The sequence below is a fragment of the Ostrinia furnacalis genome, unplaced genomic scaffold, assembly GCF_004193835.3.
Source record: "Ostrinia furnacalis isolate ACB-3 unplaced genomic scaffold, ASM419383v2 OfSCF3526, whole genome shotgun sequence".
Classification (NCBI taxonomy): domain Eukaryota; kingdom Metazoa; phylum Arthropoda; class Insecta; order Lepidoptera; family Crambidae; genus Ostrinia; species Ostrinia furnacalis.
This window is the reverse complement of record NW_021133765.1, coordinates 375597-395921: the sequence shown is the minus strand read 5'-3', so window position 1 is coordinate 395921 and position 20325 is coordinate 375597. Positions and strand designations below refer to the sequence as shown.

The 20325-nt window shown below is 37.8% G+C and overlaps 2 protein-coding genes across 9 annotated transcripts in view; both read right to left on the bottom strand.

Annotated features, from left to right (window-relative positions):
- Window positions 1–799: 799 nt before the first annotated feature.
- Window positions 800–16504, bottom strand: LOC114357880 (sodium-coupled monocarboxylate transporter 2). The gene is made up of 13 exons (XM_028311676.1): window positions 16274–16504; window positions 16047–16206; window positions 15673–15790; window positions 15088–15155; window positions 14418–14572; window positions 13827–13967; window positions 13413–13631; window positions 12957–13084; window positions 12734–12876; window positions 12258–12442; window positions 10048–10168; window positions 2978–3121; window positions 800–982 (listed from the first exon to the last, which is right to left on the bottom strand). The coding sequence occupies exons 1-13, from the start codon at window positions 16453–16455 to the stop codon at window positions 923–925; spliced, it is 1824 nt and encodes a 607-aa protein (XP_028167477.1). The 5' UTR covers window positions 16456–16504; the 3' UTR covers window positions 800–922.
- A 234-nt stretch (window positions 16505–16738) lies between these two features.
- The window catches only part of Hk (potassium voltage-gated channel subfamily A regulatory beta subunit hyperkinetic), a 29744-nt gene continuing 26157 nt past the window's right edge, over window positions 16739–20325 (bottom strand). For all 8 annotated transcript variants that reach the window (XM_028311655.1, XM_028311653.1, XM_028311654.1 and 5 more), the window contains 2 exons: window positions 18437–20317; window positions 16739–16997 (listed from right to left, as the gene is read on the bottom strand). The gene's annotated coding sequence lies outside the window, so the exon portion shown is untranslated. The remainder of the gene's footprint in view (window positions 16998–18436; window positions 20318–20325) is intronic.

The following is a 20325-nucleotide window of genomic DNA, read 5'->3' as shown; positions in this document are numbered from 1 at the left end:
TTTGATGCCAAAAAGTATTTGATAATATGCCGTCAATCTGTTAATTTATGTCTTGGTTATGAGATGTTGTACATAATAATATGACGTAATTTAACAGTTTGTAAGAATAATTAAATATAATATATAGATTTTTATTTCCTATTATTTGTTTGATTATCCCTGGTCAATTTATAGAAGCTTTAGTTTGCTTCTATCAGACTGTTAGATAATTATCTAGGAAAATCTTCACTACGTTTCTATTAAATTAGAAACAGATCACATTTTAAGTATTTAAGTTAGGTACCTAAACAATCTACTTGCTCGAGCTCAGACATTATAAAGTACCTACTTAAAAGCACACTTTGGATACATTTGGAGGATGTAATTTTTATTTGACATTCAAGAATAACAAGATTGATGCAAACATTGTGTACTTTTCCGATATCGATAACCGTTAATTGCCAAGTAGCAAAAACACGCAAATGTCGCAGTACTAAGGAGTGTTTGACTTCTTTTTGATCCTAATTGTCTCAAGAGGGAAGTAGCGCATGAGCAGAGTATGCTTGTGATTTCAAGATCAGAAATGTTTATTAGTAATATATCAGGCAGATAATGCATTAATTAATTAGCTGTAGTTTAAATTTTACTGCAGTTTAAACACAAATTTAAAAAAAATCGTAACTGAGTTAAAACTTGAGTTTACCGTTTTGTGAAACTTTAGAAATATTAAACCACACCGAGTTATTTTTAGAGCCACCTGCATTTGTACCTAAGCAGGTTGCACATATCACGTTATCAATCGACAATCAATACAGCCACATAAAAATAAATTCTTTATTATAATATTTGGTCCAGAATATAGTCAAAGGTAGTCACCGTTTTATAACACATATTTTTTCTAACTACTAACTAACCTAGGCTGATCGTCTGTCCGCCTTTTGTATTAGCTGTTGTTGTTGTTCCTGTGAGGCACGAAGTCGTCGTCTTGGGTGCTTTCGACTTTCTGAAAGAAACATCAAAAGTTTAACTTATTTTCTAACCACGTGTACCACTAATTACGCAAAGTGCTACGAAAATTACTACAAGATGCTACGAGTTACGAGCGGCAGTGTTAGTATAGGTATCATAGTTAAATTAGGAGTAGAGAAAAGAGTAGGGTAGTGTCAGAAAATCAAACTCTTAATAACAAACCTAGTAAAAACCGTATGATTTATGTAGATACCCATATAGTATAGTTAGAGAAAGTATATTATGGATAAAAACCACCACATCAAAAGGGCATTTATTATGCATGCAATCGCTTATACTATCTGTGTCTAAGATGCTACATTATTTAGGTTTAGAAAGTAGGATTTCTTCCACTCCACAAAAATAAATTACCATAATTTTAAAAAAGACGATCAGAAGATATTTACAAATGAGAAACCTGAAAAAGTGCACATTCTAATACGTTGCGTTTATCAAACCATGCAATAATGAGGTGTCTCCACTGCAGGAACTTGACCCTGTGGCATAGAGAAGATTTGGCCAACACTCTCCACGCTGGCTACATGAGTTAGGGAAATTTGATGTTCGCATATTTCTCCCTTAGCCGCCTCGCACAACATTCTCAGGTCGAGTGGAGGTGGCCCTATTTTAACCCTCCTCTAACGGAACTACACCTAATGACGCTAGAATATGAATAATACAAACTGTGTAAGGCGCATGCGCAGGTGGTCCATATCTCGCGCGTTGGCCGGTCAGGTGGTTTTATTTTTTGTCTAATGTAACAATATGGCTCATGGTTCATGCTTGGGATTATATTGTGGCTTGAATGCTAGGGAAGAATAACACTGTGTGCCGAGTGGCGGCTCCCGCAGAAGGTGATGGTCCTATTCTTCTCTGCTGGAACTACACGACTCATGCACGATGCTAGAGTAGGAATATACAAACTGTGTAAGGCGTTCGCACGCGCAGGTGGTCTAGATCGCGCGCGTGCAGCTCGATGTCGTGCTGCGTAAGGCGCGGGTGGCAGCCAGCTGTGGATCCGTCAACAGGTCGCGGGGTTGGTCATATTCTTCTCTGCTGGAATATACGGCTCATGCATGATGCTAGAGTAGGAATATACAAACTGTGTAAGGCGTTCGCACGCGCAGGTGGTCTAGATCGCGCGCGTGCAACTCTATGTCGTTCTGCGTAAGGCGCGGGTGGCAGCCAGCTGTGGATCCGTCAACAGGTCGCGGGGTTGGTCATATTCTTCTCTGCTGGAATCACGGCTCATGCACAGTAGGAGGAATATACAAACTGTGTAAGGCGTTCGCACGCGCAGGTGGTCCAGGACACGCTCGTGCAACTCGATGTCGTTCTGCGTAAGGCGCAGGTGGCAGCCAGCTGTGGATCCGTCAACAGGTCGCGGGGTTGGTCATATTTTTATCTGCTGGAATATACGGGTCATACATGATGCTAGAGTAGTAAGTAATATACAAACTGTGTAAGGCGTTCGCACGCGTAGGTGGTCTAGATCGCGCGCGTGCAACTCGATGTCGTTCTGCGTAAGGCGCGAGTGGCAGTCAGCTGTGGATCCGTCAACAGGTCGCGGGGTTGGTCATATTCTTCTCTGCTGGAATATACGGGTCATGCATGATGCTAGAGTAGGAATATACAAACTGTGTAAGGCGTTCGCAAGCTCAGGTGGTCTAGATCGCGCGCGTGTAGGTCGATGTCGTTCTGCGTAAGGCGCGGGTGGCAGCCAGTTGTGGATCCATCAACAGGTCGCGGGGTTGGTCATATTCTTCTCTGCTGGAATCACGGCTCATGCACAGTAGGAGGAATATACAAACTGTGTAAGGCGTTCACACGCGCAGGTGGTCCAGGACACGCGCGTGCAACTCGATGTCGTTCTGCGTAAGGCGCAGGTGGCAGCCAGCTGTGGATCCGTCAGCAGGTCGCGGGATTGGTCATATTCTTCTCTGCTGGAATATACGGCTCATGCATGATGCTAGAGTAGGAATATACAAACTGTGTAAGGCGTTCGCACGCGCAGGTGGTCTAGATCGCGCGCGTGCAACTCGATGTCGTGCTGCGTGAGGCGCGGGCGCCGGCAGCCCGGGCTCTGCGGAGGCAGCCAGCTGTGGATCACCGGCGTCAGCAGGTCACGGTGAACCTGGAACCGGGACATGATAGGACACGTTACTTAGTGTCCAATAGGCTAGTTTCCTAAAAAAACTTTTAGTCCGTCAATTATTATCAAAAAATATTGGACTCGTATTTTTTTTTTCAATCTTACAAGTTAAGTAATATTATAAATGCGAAAGTGTCTGTCTGTCTGTCTCTCTTTCACGCCTAAACTACTGAACCGATTTAAATGAAATTTGGCATAGAGATAGTTTGAGTCCCGGGAAAGTACATAAGATAGTTTTTATCCCGGTTTTTGAAACAAAGTTTTTCTGTGACAGACAAAATTACACGCGGGCGAAGCCGCGGGCGGAAAGCTAGTAATAAATAACTCTTCAAATGACAAATGATCATCCAGAATTAATGTTTGTAGGAGGTCAATAACAGGTGTTAAAGTAGATTACAAACTGACAAATCAAAAAACGGATGAACAAACAGGACGATCTTCAAATGGATTCCCCAGATGTGCTTAACATAAATTAGCCTAATCAAAACTGACATGCTATCTAGTAGCGCGGCAGTATTCTCGCCAAGTCCTGCTGTATTTAGCAATATTATGGGCGTAAAAATCTACAACAAGTTGTCAACTAACTACAATAAAGAACAGCACAGAAAAAGATTTTTAAAAAAAACTTAAAGATATGCTTATAGCAAAAAGCTACTATAACTACTATTCAAGAGNGACCGAGGAGTATAATCAACCACTTTGCCTGGCGTTTGTGGATTATGAGAAAGCCTTCGATTCGGTCGAGACCTGGGCAGTGCTACAATCTCTCCAAAGGTGCCAAATTGACTATCGATATATCGAAGTGTTGAAAAGTTTATACAAAAACGCCACAATGTGGGTCCGCCTCCAGGATCGGGACTCGAAACCTATCCAGCTGCAGCGAGAGGTAAGACAGGGAGACGTCATATCTCCAAAACTGTTTACCGCCGCCCTGGAAGATGTCTTCAAGCTTCTGGACTGGAATGGATTTGGCATAATCATAATCCTTTATTAAAATAACTTGGGTTAAATAGTTCAAATACTTTAATTAACTCGCGCGCGCGTATTTTGAATTGAATGGCGCGTTAATTTTTCTATTTGTATATGTTTTTTATTTATTTTACTAAAACCGAAAATACCGAATATCCCGGTTTTTGTGAAATAAATACCGGTATTAATTAGACCTAAATTTGGCCCGGTATTCCGGTATTTTCGAAATTCGGTATCCCGGTTTGCGACCCCTATTCAAGAGTACCTCAAAGACAATCTATGAGCCACCTAACATGTAATAATGAAATAATCATTAGAGTTACCTATTTTATTATACTTATGCCCGTTTTCACCACCAATCCCTAATTTTTAAGTGACCCCTATGGGAACAAATAACAGGAATTTTGTTTACATAAGGGTTACTTATAAATTAGGGATTGATGGTGAAAACGGGCATTACCTACCTACCTACATTAAAAATCTACGTCCTCCACTCCTCTAATGTTTGCTGTGCCCGACAGAGTCCATACAGTATGGACCCTGTCGGGCACAGCAAACAGGTGGTATGGACCATACTGTACCTAAAATGTACCTAATCTTAAAGAATTTGAATTTATTTACTGGAAGAATTCTGAATTTTTGGTTTCATAGTCCAGTCAATATAGTATTAACTTTACAATTTTGAGGTGGGTGGCTGGAATTAACGCCATAATTTGTGTATTCATGCTTTCAATCACAACTTTTATACTTTAAAAGTTCAAGGTCTTAAAAAAGAAGGAAGAAGAATGCATAAATGACATTTCCCTTTCATTATCAGTGATAGAGAATTAAACTCTACACAAAAAATATCTTGTGATTGTTTTTATCGCTGGATAAAGTAGGTATTATACATCTAATAGGACCCCAAAAAGCATATTCTACTTGTTTTCAAGACCAACACACATTTTTATTGTCCCTAGTGGTAAAGATAAAAATACCGAGACATTGTAAGGATTGTTACAAAATCCATAAAAAAAAAATTCAATCAGCGTACGTATGAAGTCAAAATAAACATTGTTTTCACACTTTTTTCTTAATTTATGATAATTCCTATTAAAACACATTTATGTAAGTACAATAAGTTAAAGAAACCCCTGTTCATACATTCAACAAATATGTAAATGTCAGTTCGGTCTACTCAATAGTTTTCCTTGAGCTGCAACCCGCATAAATTTTACTACGCTGTGCAATATTTTTTTCAGGGATTGTTTCAGTGGGAGCACAGTGTCAGCTTGACGGTCATAAGTTATTGTTGTCCTTCATTATTGTCTTGCTAGTGGATCACATAAGTTCATTTATTCAGATATCCCGACACTAATAGTTGAATATAACGTAAGTAGATGCTACGTTTAATTATTTTATGAAAACTGTTAGATAGAGTAAGTTTTCCTGGATAATAAAATAATGTTATTGTGTATCTACGCAATTAAGCGAATGTCAGTATCAATTAATAGTGAAAATCTTGTCGTATCTACTACCAACCTTTAACTTTCTCATAATGCTGGCCGGCTTCATGTCCTTTGAAAATCCTTTTACATACAATAGTTATTAAACAACCATTAAGTATAAATATTCCCATATAAGGCTTATTTTCTCACACTCTACATCTTTTCCAATAAATTTCTCAATCGCGACTTGGCACGATTTTGCAGAAGATTTATGTTGGGATCTGAGATGACCTAAAATTAAAGACGTGAACGAACTCTTGGGTCGTGAACGGACGCATTCATTGTGTACCTATTTGGTTTATTGGAGGTCAGTTGTATCTTTTGTATAAATCTTTTCACAAATGCTATGTAAACAAAAGACAATCATAGTATGGTCGTATGGTGGTATCTTCAGCCTATAAAATGAAATCATAGTAGGTAGCTAGATTTTTGTTACTGCCAGATAGAATGAAGTCAGATCTTAGAGTTATTATATGAAAATGGATAAATGTCAGTGTAAACTTACAATATGCGAATATTTTAATATTACCACCCCCTTAGACAAAACGCACTTTTTGATCGAATCGAAAATCGAATCCGTCAAAACTAGTCCAGTCAATAAAGCATTATAGATGGAAAACTGTAGAACACAATTTCTGACTTGAGGACTTTATTTAGACTAGTTAGGAGGTGAACATAGCAAAAGTCCCCGCCCTTAGCCCTTGAGCCGGCGGGGAGAGGGGGGTTTAAAGGTGCCAATTTTTTGGTTTTTCGCTTAATCCTCGGAAACTATGCGTCCTAGTGACATGACTACTTTGAACCAAAAAAAGCATATTCAATTTGCTACAGGTGAGATGGACAAGTTTTTCAATAAATTGTATAGTTTTCGCGGCATCTGCTGTAGAAGGTATGTAATATTGGAAATTTTATTTTTGTCTTACATGTTTCCATCAGGAGAAAATCGACTAAATCAACATTGAGCAATCATTCTAGACATGCGGGAGCATGTTAAGCCTAGTTCCAGGGAGGGGACTGCACCGTGCGTATATTTAGACGAACCACTTTGAGCCACTTTTGACTCCTCATCACTCAAAAAGTACTGTGCATTAACACTTCAAATTTGGCTCATGTGTTGAGACTTGCAAGATATACATCAGTTTCAAATTTCATAAATATGCCTCAAACGGTTCTTTAAATATTGACGTCCAAAAATCTTCATGTCTGACCTACAGACCAAATTCTAACCACTTCCAGATGACCTCGAAGGTTCAAATTTGGCATCCAGATAGGTAGTTATGTAAATACTTAGGAACTAATAAAAAACCAGTCAATTTTAACATTTCACATGTGATAGATAGATTTTAATGCTCTAAATATCGATTTTTGAACGTCAATACCTAAATAACCGTTTGAGGTATATTTGTGAAATTTGAAGCTGATGTATATCTTGCAAGTCTCAATACATGAGCCAAATTTGAAGTGTTAACGCACAGCAGTTTTTGAATGATGAGGAGTCAAAAGTGGCTCTAATTGGTTCGTCTAAATATACGCACGGTGCAGTCCCCTCCATGGAACTAGGCTTAACATGCTCCCGCATGTCTATAGTGTTTGCTCAATGTTGATTTAGTCGATTTTCTCCTGAAAGGAACATGTAAGACAACAATAAAATTTCCAATTTTACAGACCTTCTAGAGCAGATGCCGTAAAAACTATACAAGATATAGAAAAACTTGACGGTCTCACCTGTAGCAAATTGAATAAGCTTTTTTTGGTTCATAGTAGTCATGTCACTAGGACGCATAGTTTCCGAGGATTAAGCGAAAAACCGAAAATTAGTACCTTTAAACCCCCCTCTCCCCGCCGGCTCAAGGGCTAAGGGCGGGGACTTTTGCTATGTTCACCACCTAACTAGTCTAAATAAAGTCCCGAGGTCAGAAATTGTGTTCCACGGATTTCTCTCTACACCGTCGTTAAGGCATTCATTGACTGGACTAAACTCCATACAAAAAAGGGGCTTTTCGACCACTTTTCGACTGGTTTGCGATTATAATTTGCACTTTGTCTAGACCCACTGATATTACGTGAATGGCTGTATGCGAATAATTGTCAGTTAATTGAAATTAGTCCAGTCAATGAATGCTTTAACGACGGTGTAGAGAGAAATTCCTGGAACACAATTTCTGACCTCGGGACTTTATTTAGACTAGTTAGGAGGTGAACATAGTAAAAGTCCCCGCCCTTAGCCCTTGAGCCGGCGGGGAGAGGGGGGTTTAAAGGTACCACTTTTCGATTTTTCGCTTAATCCTCGGAAACTATGCGTCCTAGTGACATGGCTACTATTAACCAAAAAAAGCTTATTCAATTTGCTACAGGTGAGACAGTCAAGTTTTTCTATATCTTGTATATTGTTGTTTTCGCGGCATCTGCTCTAGAAGGTCTGTAATATTGTAAATTTTAATTTTGTCTTACATGTTCCCATCAGGAGAAAATCGACTAAATCAACATTAAAAGCAAACATTATAGACATGCGGGAGCATGTTAAGCCTAGTTCCAGGGAGGGGACTGCATCGTGCGTATATTTAGACGAACTAATTGGAGTCACTTTTGACTCCTCATCACTCAAAAAGCACTGTTAGTCCAGTCAATAAAGCATTATAGATGGAAAACTGTAGAACACAATTTCTGACTTCAGGACTTTATTTAGCCTAGTTAGGAGGTGAACATAGCAAAAGTCCCCGCCCTTAGCCCTTGAGCCGGCGGGGAGAGGGGGGTTTAAAGGTGCCACTTTTCGGTTTTTCGCTTAAACCTCGGAAACTATGCGTCTTAGTGACATGACTACTTTGAACCAAAAAAAGCATATTCAATTTGCTACAGATGAGATGGACAAGTTTTTCTATAAATTGTATAGTTTTCGCGGCATCTGCTCTAGAAGGTCTGTAATATTGACCTGTAGCAAATTGAATAAGCTTTTTTTGGTTCATAGTAGTCATGTCACTAGGACGCATAGTTTCCGAGGATTAAGCGAAAAACCGAAAAGTGGTACCTTTAAACCCCCCTCTCCCCGCCGGCTCAAGGGCTAAGGGCGGGGACTTTTGCTATGTTCACCACCTAACTAGGCTAAATAAAGTCCCGAGGTCAGAAATTGTGTTCCACGGATTTCTCTCTACACCGTCGTTAAGGCATTCATTGACTGGACTATGTGCATTAACACTTCAAATTAGGCTCATGTGTTGAGACTTGCAAGATAAACATCAGCTTTAAATTTCATAAATATACCTCAAACATTAAGCGAAAAACCGAAAAGTGGTACCTTTAAACCCCCCTCTCCCCGCCGGCTCAAGGGCTAAGGGCGGGGACTTTTGCTACGTTCACCTCCTAACTAGTCTAAATAAAGTCCCGAAGTCAAAAATTGTGTTCCATGGATTTCCATCTACAATGCTTTATTGACTGGACTAAATGTCTTTTTTGACCGGACTAATGACAGATTTTAATGAATTGGTAATTCGATGTGTTCACAACCGTTTTTCATTTGTCATCATCAGGAAAGTGAAACTCTCCACGTCAAATAAATGTATTAGGAGAGCGTTTTAACATTATTTAATCTAATCAATTCAATTTGTATTGTTTAGCGTGCATACATGAATTTGGTTAAATATTTGTATCTACTTGCCCAAATCTGAATCTCAATGAAAGCTACAAAATACAAAATGAGGGACAACCTTGTTGGAATATAAACCGGAAATGTAATTGAATATAATCTTCTTTAATATAAAAATGAATCGCAAAATGTGTTGGCAAGCGCATAGCTCAACAACGCCAGGACCAATTTCACCAACTATTTTTTTAAATGTTCGTTGAAGTCGAAGGATGGTTTTTACGGCGAGAAAAGTTCGAATAATTTCCGGGAAATCCCTAAAAACAACCCTTTTCTTTTTGTATACAAACCTTTTCTAACTAAAATGTAGAGTCAATTTGAACTTTATTGCTATTCCATNTACTTGGGATGAAGTTCATATTAAATTACAAGCACTCCCTCCCTGTTTTCGAAGCAATATAGGTGAATATTTTTGACAGAACGAAGTCTGTCGGGTCCGCTAGTTGAACATAAAATCTAATCATAGAGTCGCCAAACTTACTTGATAAGATGGCATTTTTTCCAATATTGACTCCATGCGCGACTCCTTACAGCATATTCAGCGTTTTTACTTTATACTAATACGCTATATCTTATATGTAGGTAGTCTGTGCCGACCAACACATGAAAAAAAAACGATAATTTTTTTTTATACAAGACAAGGCAAGTATTGGACCGCAATCGCACCTGGTGTTAAGTGAGATGCAGTCTAGGATGGTACATAATATCTGCCCTGTAAGTGCCTATTATTCACTCTCGCCTTGAAAAGGCGATTATTATTTATTTAGGATTATTTAGGAATCATTAGAATAAAGGGTGATTTTTAACAGGGAACTTACCAAAGCAGGGTCGTTGGGCTGCGTAAAATACGACACTACCACGCCGACGAACACGCACACAGTCATCCCGACCAGCGTGTAGTACAAGTAGCTCAGTCGGTACAGGAAGAACGTGCCTGACCTGGAACAGAACGATACCGCCATTAAACTCAATGAAATGATATTCGACTCCTTTACTGTGGGCTGGTTCTGATGCATTCGAATGGTTTCGACTTTGTTTTGCATGTAAATGTAAATTATATATTATGCGTGTCTCCAAAATGAGCTAACCTAAATTCTATTACGACACATTCATATAAATCAATCTCGATGTAATGCTGATTCGCTCTGACCGGATGCCTTTTTGTCAAAGGAGCAAATTAGTAATCTTTCTGAAATGGAAGTCTCTTTAGGTAATTAGTAATTACATACATCATTTGCCATTTAAACCACCACCAAAGAGGAGTCTAATCTGAAGATAATGAAAAGTTTCATGTGTTGGTCACCATCGGAGAAAACTTAATGTTTTCAGCTCCGGATCTTCTCCTGAAACTTGTTGTTTGTTATGCACAATAATAATTACATTTCATTTTAGGTTCCGAACTCGTCGTAAGGATACAAGCAACGATAATGTGGCAATCAAATTATAAGAAAATATCAAAATCACAACAGGTAAGTTAATGAATAGAAGTTTTCAGGTAAGCTTCAGTATTTTTCAGCTTGCTCCAGATATTTTAAATCTTGCAGAAACAATAACAAACAATGGATTCTATATTTATTGTATTACGGCAGCGGTGATCACACACTTTTGAATAATTCATCACGACTATATCAACTTCGCAAGTCGGGACCAACAATAAATGTATTAGAATTTTGATCGCAGCCTCACGTTGCATCGCACGGCTGTAGGTATGACATTACCCCATTTCTAGAATCTGACATCATGATGTTTTCATGTTGCATGCGTTTTAAAATCAACTGTTTACCTCGTTCTTTTCGTTGTCGGCCGTTTGGTGTAGTGGTTCAGAACGGACTGCTATGCCGAGAGGTCCCGGGTTCGATTCTCGGCCGGGCAGAAATTGAAATGATGAATTTTAATTTCTGTGACGGGTCTGGGTGTTACCAGGCCTCCGTCACTCGCCTATACCGGCCGAGATAATTACCTACAGCGTGCGACAACTTCAAGTTGCAAATCAGTCAGGACCGCCACGCGCCTGTGAGCACACGCGTATTTCTATACACGCTCGGTCGATCATCGTCACAATCAAGGTTTATTGTTCCAACAGCAGTGTTATCCTTCTTTAATGTAAAATCGTAGTATTTAGGAATAATAATTAACTGTACTAATTTAAATAATTAAAAAAAACTACACTTTTTAAATAATTTTGAAATACTTATGACAAAAAACTGTAGCAAAAAAATTATTTTAGCTAATATAAACATTAACTTACTTCACCGTGTCTATTTTCCGACACTACACCTTTTAAAACTATTTGTCCAATTTCGAATTATTGCAACACTGAAGTTTATTAATAGGTACTTTAGAGATGGTACGATTATACAAACACCACTAGATTAAAGATTACCAATCGTAAATACAATAAATGCTTCTTAAAATTAAGTTATTATTTATTTTACTTTGCTTATACAACCCTGGCGCTTGAGCTGCGAGGTAGATCAATTCTGAACACAAAAAATTTGCGCTCTTGTGAGCGTAGTAGTAAGGTGCGATTTCGAATGCACCATGTGCGTTGGATATTTTGCATTATTATTATTACCGTTAAAATGTCGGCATCTGATCCTACACAAAGGAGTGCAATTTCTGTTGCTACTATTATGTATTCTGTGGTGTTACTATGTATAATATGTATGTATTTAAAAAAAAAAAGTATATAAGTAGTAGGTATATCCGTTAATATTAATTGCTTACTTTGGGGCTAGATGGCGCTGTGTGAGATTGTCCAAACATATTTATTTATTCTTTTAGACATGTTTAAATAATATGTACCTACCTACATATTTTCAACATTATTAGTAAAACATTCGACTATTTGAAAAACCTAATATTAGGTCTACGTTTAATAGAAATTATTCTCGAATTATGATCGATTTAATAAATAAACTTCTTGAATACATTTTAAGTAATAACCTACAAACTTGTATTGCGCTACTTATTGAAGCAATGTAGGTACATTGATTACGATACGATAGATAACAAGTTATAACATTACCGGTCAAACTCCACAGTTTGTGTAGACGGCATGGGGGTGGTGAAAGTGGTCATATTCGCGGGACAGCCCGCTACGGACACCGACTTCGGGACAACCACGATGTCCCCTCGTATCATGGCCGCTTGCGTGCCTATCGAGATCCACCCGACGAGAAGGGTGGAAGTTATCCCACCGGCTAACGCTCCCTGAAATTTTACCCAATAGGGTTTGATTGACACCGCTAGTTAATTGACATATCTTTTAAAAGCTGTAAAATATGTATAGTGCTGTATAACAAAAAAAACTAGTGACTAGTTCGCAAACTCAATTGACTATTTGTTGATTCCCAAGTTCAAATTCAAGGTTGAATTTCATAGCAAATTCATTTGGGTTTCAGGAATGAAGTGATTTTTTTAACGAAGCCTTGGAAGTATAGTTAAGTAAATATTGAATCCAGCGATAACATCAGGGCAAAGTAGTTATATACAAAACTGTACCGTAGAGTTAGTCCATGGCAGAAAGAGTCCCATAGAAAATAGGCCCAACAAACTGCCTGCAGTAATCCCAGCCAAACTTTTTCCTGCCTGTATTAGCGCTCCCATGTGCTCCACCAAAAATACTAACGCTACACACGTAGCCCCTGTTGAAAACACAAAATACATTAAATATAGAGAAGTTAATATAGTCAAAGTATTAAAATGTTCAAATACGATTGCAAACCTATAACTACGACGATAATCTTCATTATGAAACTTGCTGTTTTTTCTGAAATAGGCTTGTCATAGGCAGGCCTTATGAGATCTTCAAAAATTACGCCACACAAAGAGTTCAAGCCAGTTGACATAGAGCTACAAAAAAAATACAATTTTTAATCTCAAATTAGATTTTTAAAACATTTCCGCGTGTCTTATTATATTATGTGCCTACGTTCATAATTCAATGACAATTGAGGCTGAAAATATCGATAAAACTTTTCGGAAGATAATACCGTCAAATGACGGGTTAGTACAAGTAATACCTACAAGTTTACTGTTAAAACAGTTTTTGCTTGCCAAACTACCCCTATGGGTGAGACTAGTGAAGTTTCTAGGTGAATAATCACTCAGTATAGTTAATTTCTCTGTATTACCGAAGTCCAGCTGAAATGAGCCACAGATTTAAAGCACAAATACGTACCTCAAAGCAGCGCTGAACACCCCACTCATAAATATACCAGGTAGTGCTGGTATAGCCCCCGTTATGGTCATCACAAAGTAAGGCAGCAGCTGGTCGCTCTTCCTGATGGATCCTACTGACAGAGGGTCGCAGTCCGCGAAAGTGGCGTAGATCACGAGACCAGTGTAGCAGCACAGTGATACTATTATGAATATGCCTGCTGCCATTATGAATATTGTTCTGGAATTATTGACTCAATGTTCAAAAAAGTCTACGTAATTTAACAAGAAGTAATTAAAAAACTACAGTGATTAGTTGACACAATGAAACCATTTCTTTTTTCTTCAATATTACAAAATAATTAGATACCTTACGCGAGACATCTTGAGAGAAAAGAATCAAAGAGGTAATTGGTAAATACTTTATTGTACTCACATGCGAGCTCTTTTTAAAGAAGACAAAGCAAGACAGCGCTGGACCATAGCCTGGTTAACAGAACAAGATGCGAGCCAGCTGAAATAATTCCCAAACACGGTTGTCCAGAATGTGTGCCGGATAGTCGGGTCTAGACGCATACTGAAACAGATTTGAAAATTAAATTGACTTTTCGAGAACAAAGGACACATTTTTTATTGTACCGTTATGACCATAAAGCAACGCCCATATCTGTTAACCAAATTGAAAGATTTATATGAATCATAACATAAAGACTTGAAAAATGCGCCTTATTCCTTGTTTTATATTTTGTGAATTTCGTTTTGTCCCAGAATATTGAGTATTGTTTTCGTAATTCACGACCCACTGAACCATGTTGATTTTCAGACTTTGTCACCCCATTTCCCCCTTTTAAGGAATGAATTCTGAAAAACCCTATAAAACGTGGTCACATGTAGGTACTTAGCGACCGTAATATGTAGAGACTTGAATAAAATTATGTAATGTAGGTTTTTTCCAAAAATCGTTTCATTTGATAAACAGCGATTGTTTATGTATGGGACCAATAACACGTAATAAAAATTTACTTACTCGAAAAAGTCAAGACGGTCTCCTTTTCTGTTTATCTCAATAACATTTCCTATGCCTCCCAAGCGCCAGGTACCGTACGCAAGTACAAATACAACTCCAAAATACATCATCACCGTTTGTAAGGTGTCCGTCCATACTACAGCCTTCAGTCCACCCTATAAATAAAAAAAAACAAAAGTTACAAAAAATCGTCATGGTAATTTAACCCTTAATCTATCACGAGGGGTTAACGGGACTATTAGTAATTTGTATAAATTACTAATCTTCTTTTTAAGAACATAATCTGACACGAAATATTTTTAAATTCAAATTAATATTATGAAATCTTAAACAAAATTAGGTCATAAAATTTTGTAATAAAAACCAACTGTGTTCCGCCGCATTCAATCAAATCACTTGGTTAATGCAGTTGGTCGTTAGACAAAAATGCTGAACATCAAAACTTTCAAAATTTGTATTCTTTAAATCATGAACTTTTTAAATATTTGGTTATTGTATTACCTTTGACTGGTAAAGGGGTTAAATTAAAAATATTCCATCACTGCTCGACAAGTCTGATTTACTTGACCTCGATCTGAGACAGCACGAAGACTAGTAGCAATTTGTCTGTTCGAGTGGGGGATAAAATAAGGTCATTCGGACATCGCGACAAGAGGTACAAGTTACTCACCAGTGTAGTGTAGAAAATGCATACGATGCACACAATTGGAGTAATCATGTGAAGGTTGATTCCAGTCACTGTAAAAAAAAACATTAGTTTCATATTTTTTAAATGATAAACTTTATGGTGTTTATTCGTGTTTTTTTTAGTTTCAAGTGTCGCATCTCAAATTTTTTCTCAAATACGAGTACCTATATGTACCTAGTTGTTTTTCAACACACTTGCAAATAAACTGGTGTTAATGCAGCGTTTTAAATTCATAATGCCTATATGCTTAATATGCCTATTACACACGCAAATTGCATTATCATTATCGCACTACCTAATGTAAATTGGCTTTTAAAAGATCCAAATAGCAACTCATTGGTGTGATATTTGACAAATTAGAAGCAAACAATGTATCAATTATTATATTATTTTGGCTTCGTTCTTCGCAAACATACTGAAAAACGTTAAAGTTAATGTAACGCCTAAACATTTGTTATTACACTCTAAACTCTATCACCATATTTACTGTAAAACTATATTAACTAACTTAGCACACTTTCATCACAATGCACTATTATTGTGTACTTAATTTACTCAATATTTTACCTTGACTAAACGCTAAAGCAGGCACGTAAATAACAATCGGTATGTATAGCATCATCTTGATAATAAAGATTATTGACCCCAAGAGACGAACTTTCTGATTGAACCTCAACCGCAAATACTGAAAAGTATAATTATTTAATTAATACAATGTTATTGGGTCTACAACGTCACAAATTAGACACGTTATTTACCTTTTTTCAGGAATTAATTAAAAACATTTTTAGTTATGAAAATAATTATAAAATATAAAGCGGGGAAAAATTCGCAATAAGTTACATAGCAAAAACATATTATTATATGCATAAAAATTTATGCATTTTTAAAATTACCGGAGTTTTTCAAATAAAACACTTAAACTACTAATAAATATTTACCTCGTACGTTGATGTTATTTGCAAATTGTAGAATACAGGTAAATAAATGATAGCTATGGTCAAAGAAACCGCCCATTCCGACAGCACAATAGTCCACAGTTGCGTCCCGTATGTGTACATCTCAGCTGGCAGACCCAGCAGTGAGATTCCGGAGATATAGCTGAAAGAAAGCACAGTAATAATTCGCAATCGTAGGCTAGAGTGCATCGCAAGCGGGTCATAAGTACCTGGCAATCAGTGACATTGATATGGGAAACATGCCCATTTTCTTGCCTCCCATCAGGTATTCGGAGGTGGTGTTTTGTTTCTTCCGCGCGAAAAACGCGAAGTAGACCCCTATGAGGGCCGACATGAGTAGCATGGCCCCGAAGACGAGGTAGTCCAGCCAGTCGAAGTATACCACCGCCATGCCGAGAGCGCGTCCGAGCTCCGACACACTTACACTTCATCTCGGTGTGCAATTTACCGAGCGGAACTGGCAGCTGGAACGATGCTATATTTATCCTTGGAAGGATCTCTGAGTGGCCCATTGGAGGGATGACTTCCACTAATTGACTAGTTACCGGTGCTGTGTTGTGAGACTCGGTTACCTACCCACTTACTACTTTAACGACTGGATGTGCCAACACATCTTAATAGATGACTGGTTGTTTCCGTGCGGATAAAAGAAACAATGTAATGTTGTATACGCATGCTTTATTTAATTAATATTTTGGTTACATTCCTGGCTTAAACATTAAAAAATCGTATCTAAGAGGTGGTTGCTTAGCAAATCCTGAAGGCCTGAGCCTTATATTTAATCTAATGATATGAAAGAACAAATGAGAGATGAATCTTGTGATACATACACAAGGGTACCTATTAGAAATAGTAAAATTGCCTAAATAGGTTTAATTATCTTCGAAGTACAATAACAATAAATAAAATATTTCTAGTAATCTGAATCAGAATATTAGGCCAGTAGAATTAAACACAAAAATTGATTAAATCGGAAATAATTCCTACAAAAGATTTTTTTGCTTTAATGGCTTCATTGGTTGCCCATTAAGACTCTCCTAAGTTTTCGACTTCGACGGAGTTGTGCTTAAGTGGTGGGGGCCCCCGAAAGGGGCATTTTTTCGGTTTTCCGGTTATACCGCGTAAAGGACTTACCCTATCGAAAAGTGGTCTTCATGACGGTTAAAGGGCACTTAATCCTGCATTGAATAAGACCAAATTCATATGTTTTGGACAAACCGTTCTCGCGCTAAAGTTCGGCAAAGTAGAAAATATACGTATAATTAATGACCCTCTCCACGTCCAATGGCTTGTTACCCACATGCTTCCAAGCCTTGTAAAGGGTCGCCTTAACCAGTGTAACCCTAACAAGGCTCACGAGTTTGATTCGCTTATCCTTGTTCGTCCCAGCCGTTCCTTAACTGCGGTTGCTGCACCTCTTCCTGGCACTCTCCTGAACGACTCTGTGTTACCTAATGTGGCTGCCCCTCTTCCTTGTACCCTCCTGTACGATTTCATTGCTTAGCCATATGCCTGGTCCAAGGTTCGACGCCACAAAATCAACTTCGTACGAGTGAAAATAGTTTAAATACTATTTCCCGTGCTTGCAACATTTTTCTTTACTGCTTCGCCTCTATTAGTCGTAGAGTGATTGTATATATCCTATAGCCTTCCTCAATGTATGAGCTATTCAACACAAAAATAATGATTTCAATCAAACTAGTAATTCTTAAGATTAGCGCGTTCAAACAAACAAACAAAAAACTCTTCAGCGTTTTAATATGAACTTGTTGTTGTTGATTTTTGGCGTCGAACCTTAGACCAGGCATACGGCTAGGCAACGTAGTCATGCAGGAGGATACAAGGAAGAGGGGCAGCCACAGTAGGTAACACAGAGTCGTTCAGGTGAGTGCCAGGAAGAGGTGCAGCAACCGCAGTTAAGGAACGGCTGGGACGAACAAGGATAGGCGCATCAAGCTCGTAAGCCTTGATAGGGTTACACTGGTTGAGGTGGCCCTTTTCAAGACTTGGAAGCCTGTGGGTAACAAACCATTGGACATGGAGAGGGTCATTAATTATACGTATATTTTCTACTTTGCCGAACTTTAGCGCGAGAACGGTTTGTCCAAAACATATGAATTTGGTCTTATTCAATGCAGGATTAAGTGCCCTTCAACCGTCACGAAGACCACTTTTTGATAGGGTAAGTCATTTACGCGGTATAACCGGAAAACCGAAAAAATGCCCCTTTCGGGGGCCCCCACCACTTAAGCACAGCTCCGTCGAAGTCGAAAACTTAGGAGACTCTTAATGGGCAACCAATGAAGCCATTAAAACAATAAAATCTTTTGTAGGAATTATTTCCGATTTAAAAGCTAATTCTACTGGACTATATATGGCTAACATTGATATTAAATTTGTTTACGTTATTAGACATCAAATAGACTGTTATTATATTGAAAGTTACGAGATAATACAATATAATTGTTTTTGGTATATAGGTAGTGTCGAATTTTCCAAATTTTCTATGTTATATTATTAATCTATTATAAAATACATACATGTATAATTACTTAAAAATTTTACTACAATACCATAACACGGAAAAAGTCACATTGAAACAATTATTATCATTAACATTTAACTATTTCATATAACATTAACAGGTACTGTGGACTCTGATGCATCTTCATGTAAGATGTTTGTTTACTCTCTAAGTTAAATCGAATTAATTCTCTAACATTGAATTTAAATTGTAATATTCTTAAAGAACAACGGTAATTTCATAATTTATATAATACATACATAGTAATTATATGTATAATGAATTGATAATACAACTTTTAATTATTTGCTAACTATTGTATATTTTACTAAATAACAGAAACTTAATGGTAACAAAAAATTGGTAGTTATACCATGACATATAACATATAATATTTTAGACATGTTTTACCTTACTACCAAGTGGTAAGTTACCTTAAGGTATACCTAGTACGTCCCAATGCTGCTGGCCAGCGACCCATATCAATGTCGCTAGTGGTCTATTCAAGGAACGCTATTTAGCAATAAAAGGACTACAATAGGTACCGATTTATATGTCGTATGTAGGCCATTTAGTCCACTCTACACAACATTTAATGTAGTATCTAAGTGCGCTGTGTCTATAAAATATAAATCTGTGCCTAATTGAGCATAGCCGAAGTAGCATAACTAGTCATTAAGAAAGTTTGATTTAGATGAAATACACAAAAATAGTTTCCGAGAACTAATTTCGTTACTTAAATTTGAGTGGAATAAATCAAATATAACTTAATTATGTTTAAGCCAGATTTTAAAAACAAGCGTAGTGTAAGCAATTTTTTATCAGCAAAGTGTTTTAAAAGACTCGGCTTCTCTATTAGTGAATTCAAAGGAATCATTTATACAACCGCTGTGTGGTAACGGCTCTAAGTTTTTGCTCGTTGACTTAATATCTAGGACACAATAAGTTCTACGGTGTTCAAAGGTGTTCCGCTATTCGTTTCAATGTGAAGAAGTTGTCTCTTTCAAACTACCTACTACTTTGATTGAAATCCAGTCTACTATAGTTTTCTAAGAAAAATAGGAAAGATTGTATAACAGTACTTACCTTACCAAGAGCTACTTGATCGGCCGTTAAAACGATCTCGTTCTAGTTATTACGTACTGACATAAATCTTATGCTACAGTCTTACCATTTACCACAAAGAGTGAATTATATTCTACTACAGTGATTTTATTACTCCACTTTATATACATTTTAATCGAACAATCAAGTAATCATTCATAATCACAGACCATAATTCACCACCAGGTGTGACCGTCCATCGTAGTATCCACCTAAACAATATCAATTTACTGTATCTAAAACTATGCTGTATTCACATCCTTTATTAATTAACAGTTCCAGGTAATTTGGCATAATTTCACATAGTCCATCCCTTTCAGGGTTTAAAAGCATTGATTTGATTTTTGGTAGTAGGTTGAGTATTTCACACTTGTATTGTGTCGTATCGCGACTCAACTGAAAAGTTAGTAGCGCTAAATGTCAGCAGGAGACCCCAGCTCGAGACGGGAGCGGCGTCGGTCCCGGGCGACCGACAGCTGGCCCGAGGAGGACCGCTGGAGCGAGGCGGAGCGCGGACGAGCAGTATCTGACTTGGACTTCTTTACCTTGCTGCCGCCGCTGGCGGGCTGCTTGCCTTTCAGGGAAGATACAGAGATCACCACATCTGTTGATACTCCGTCTTGCTCTGGAAAA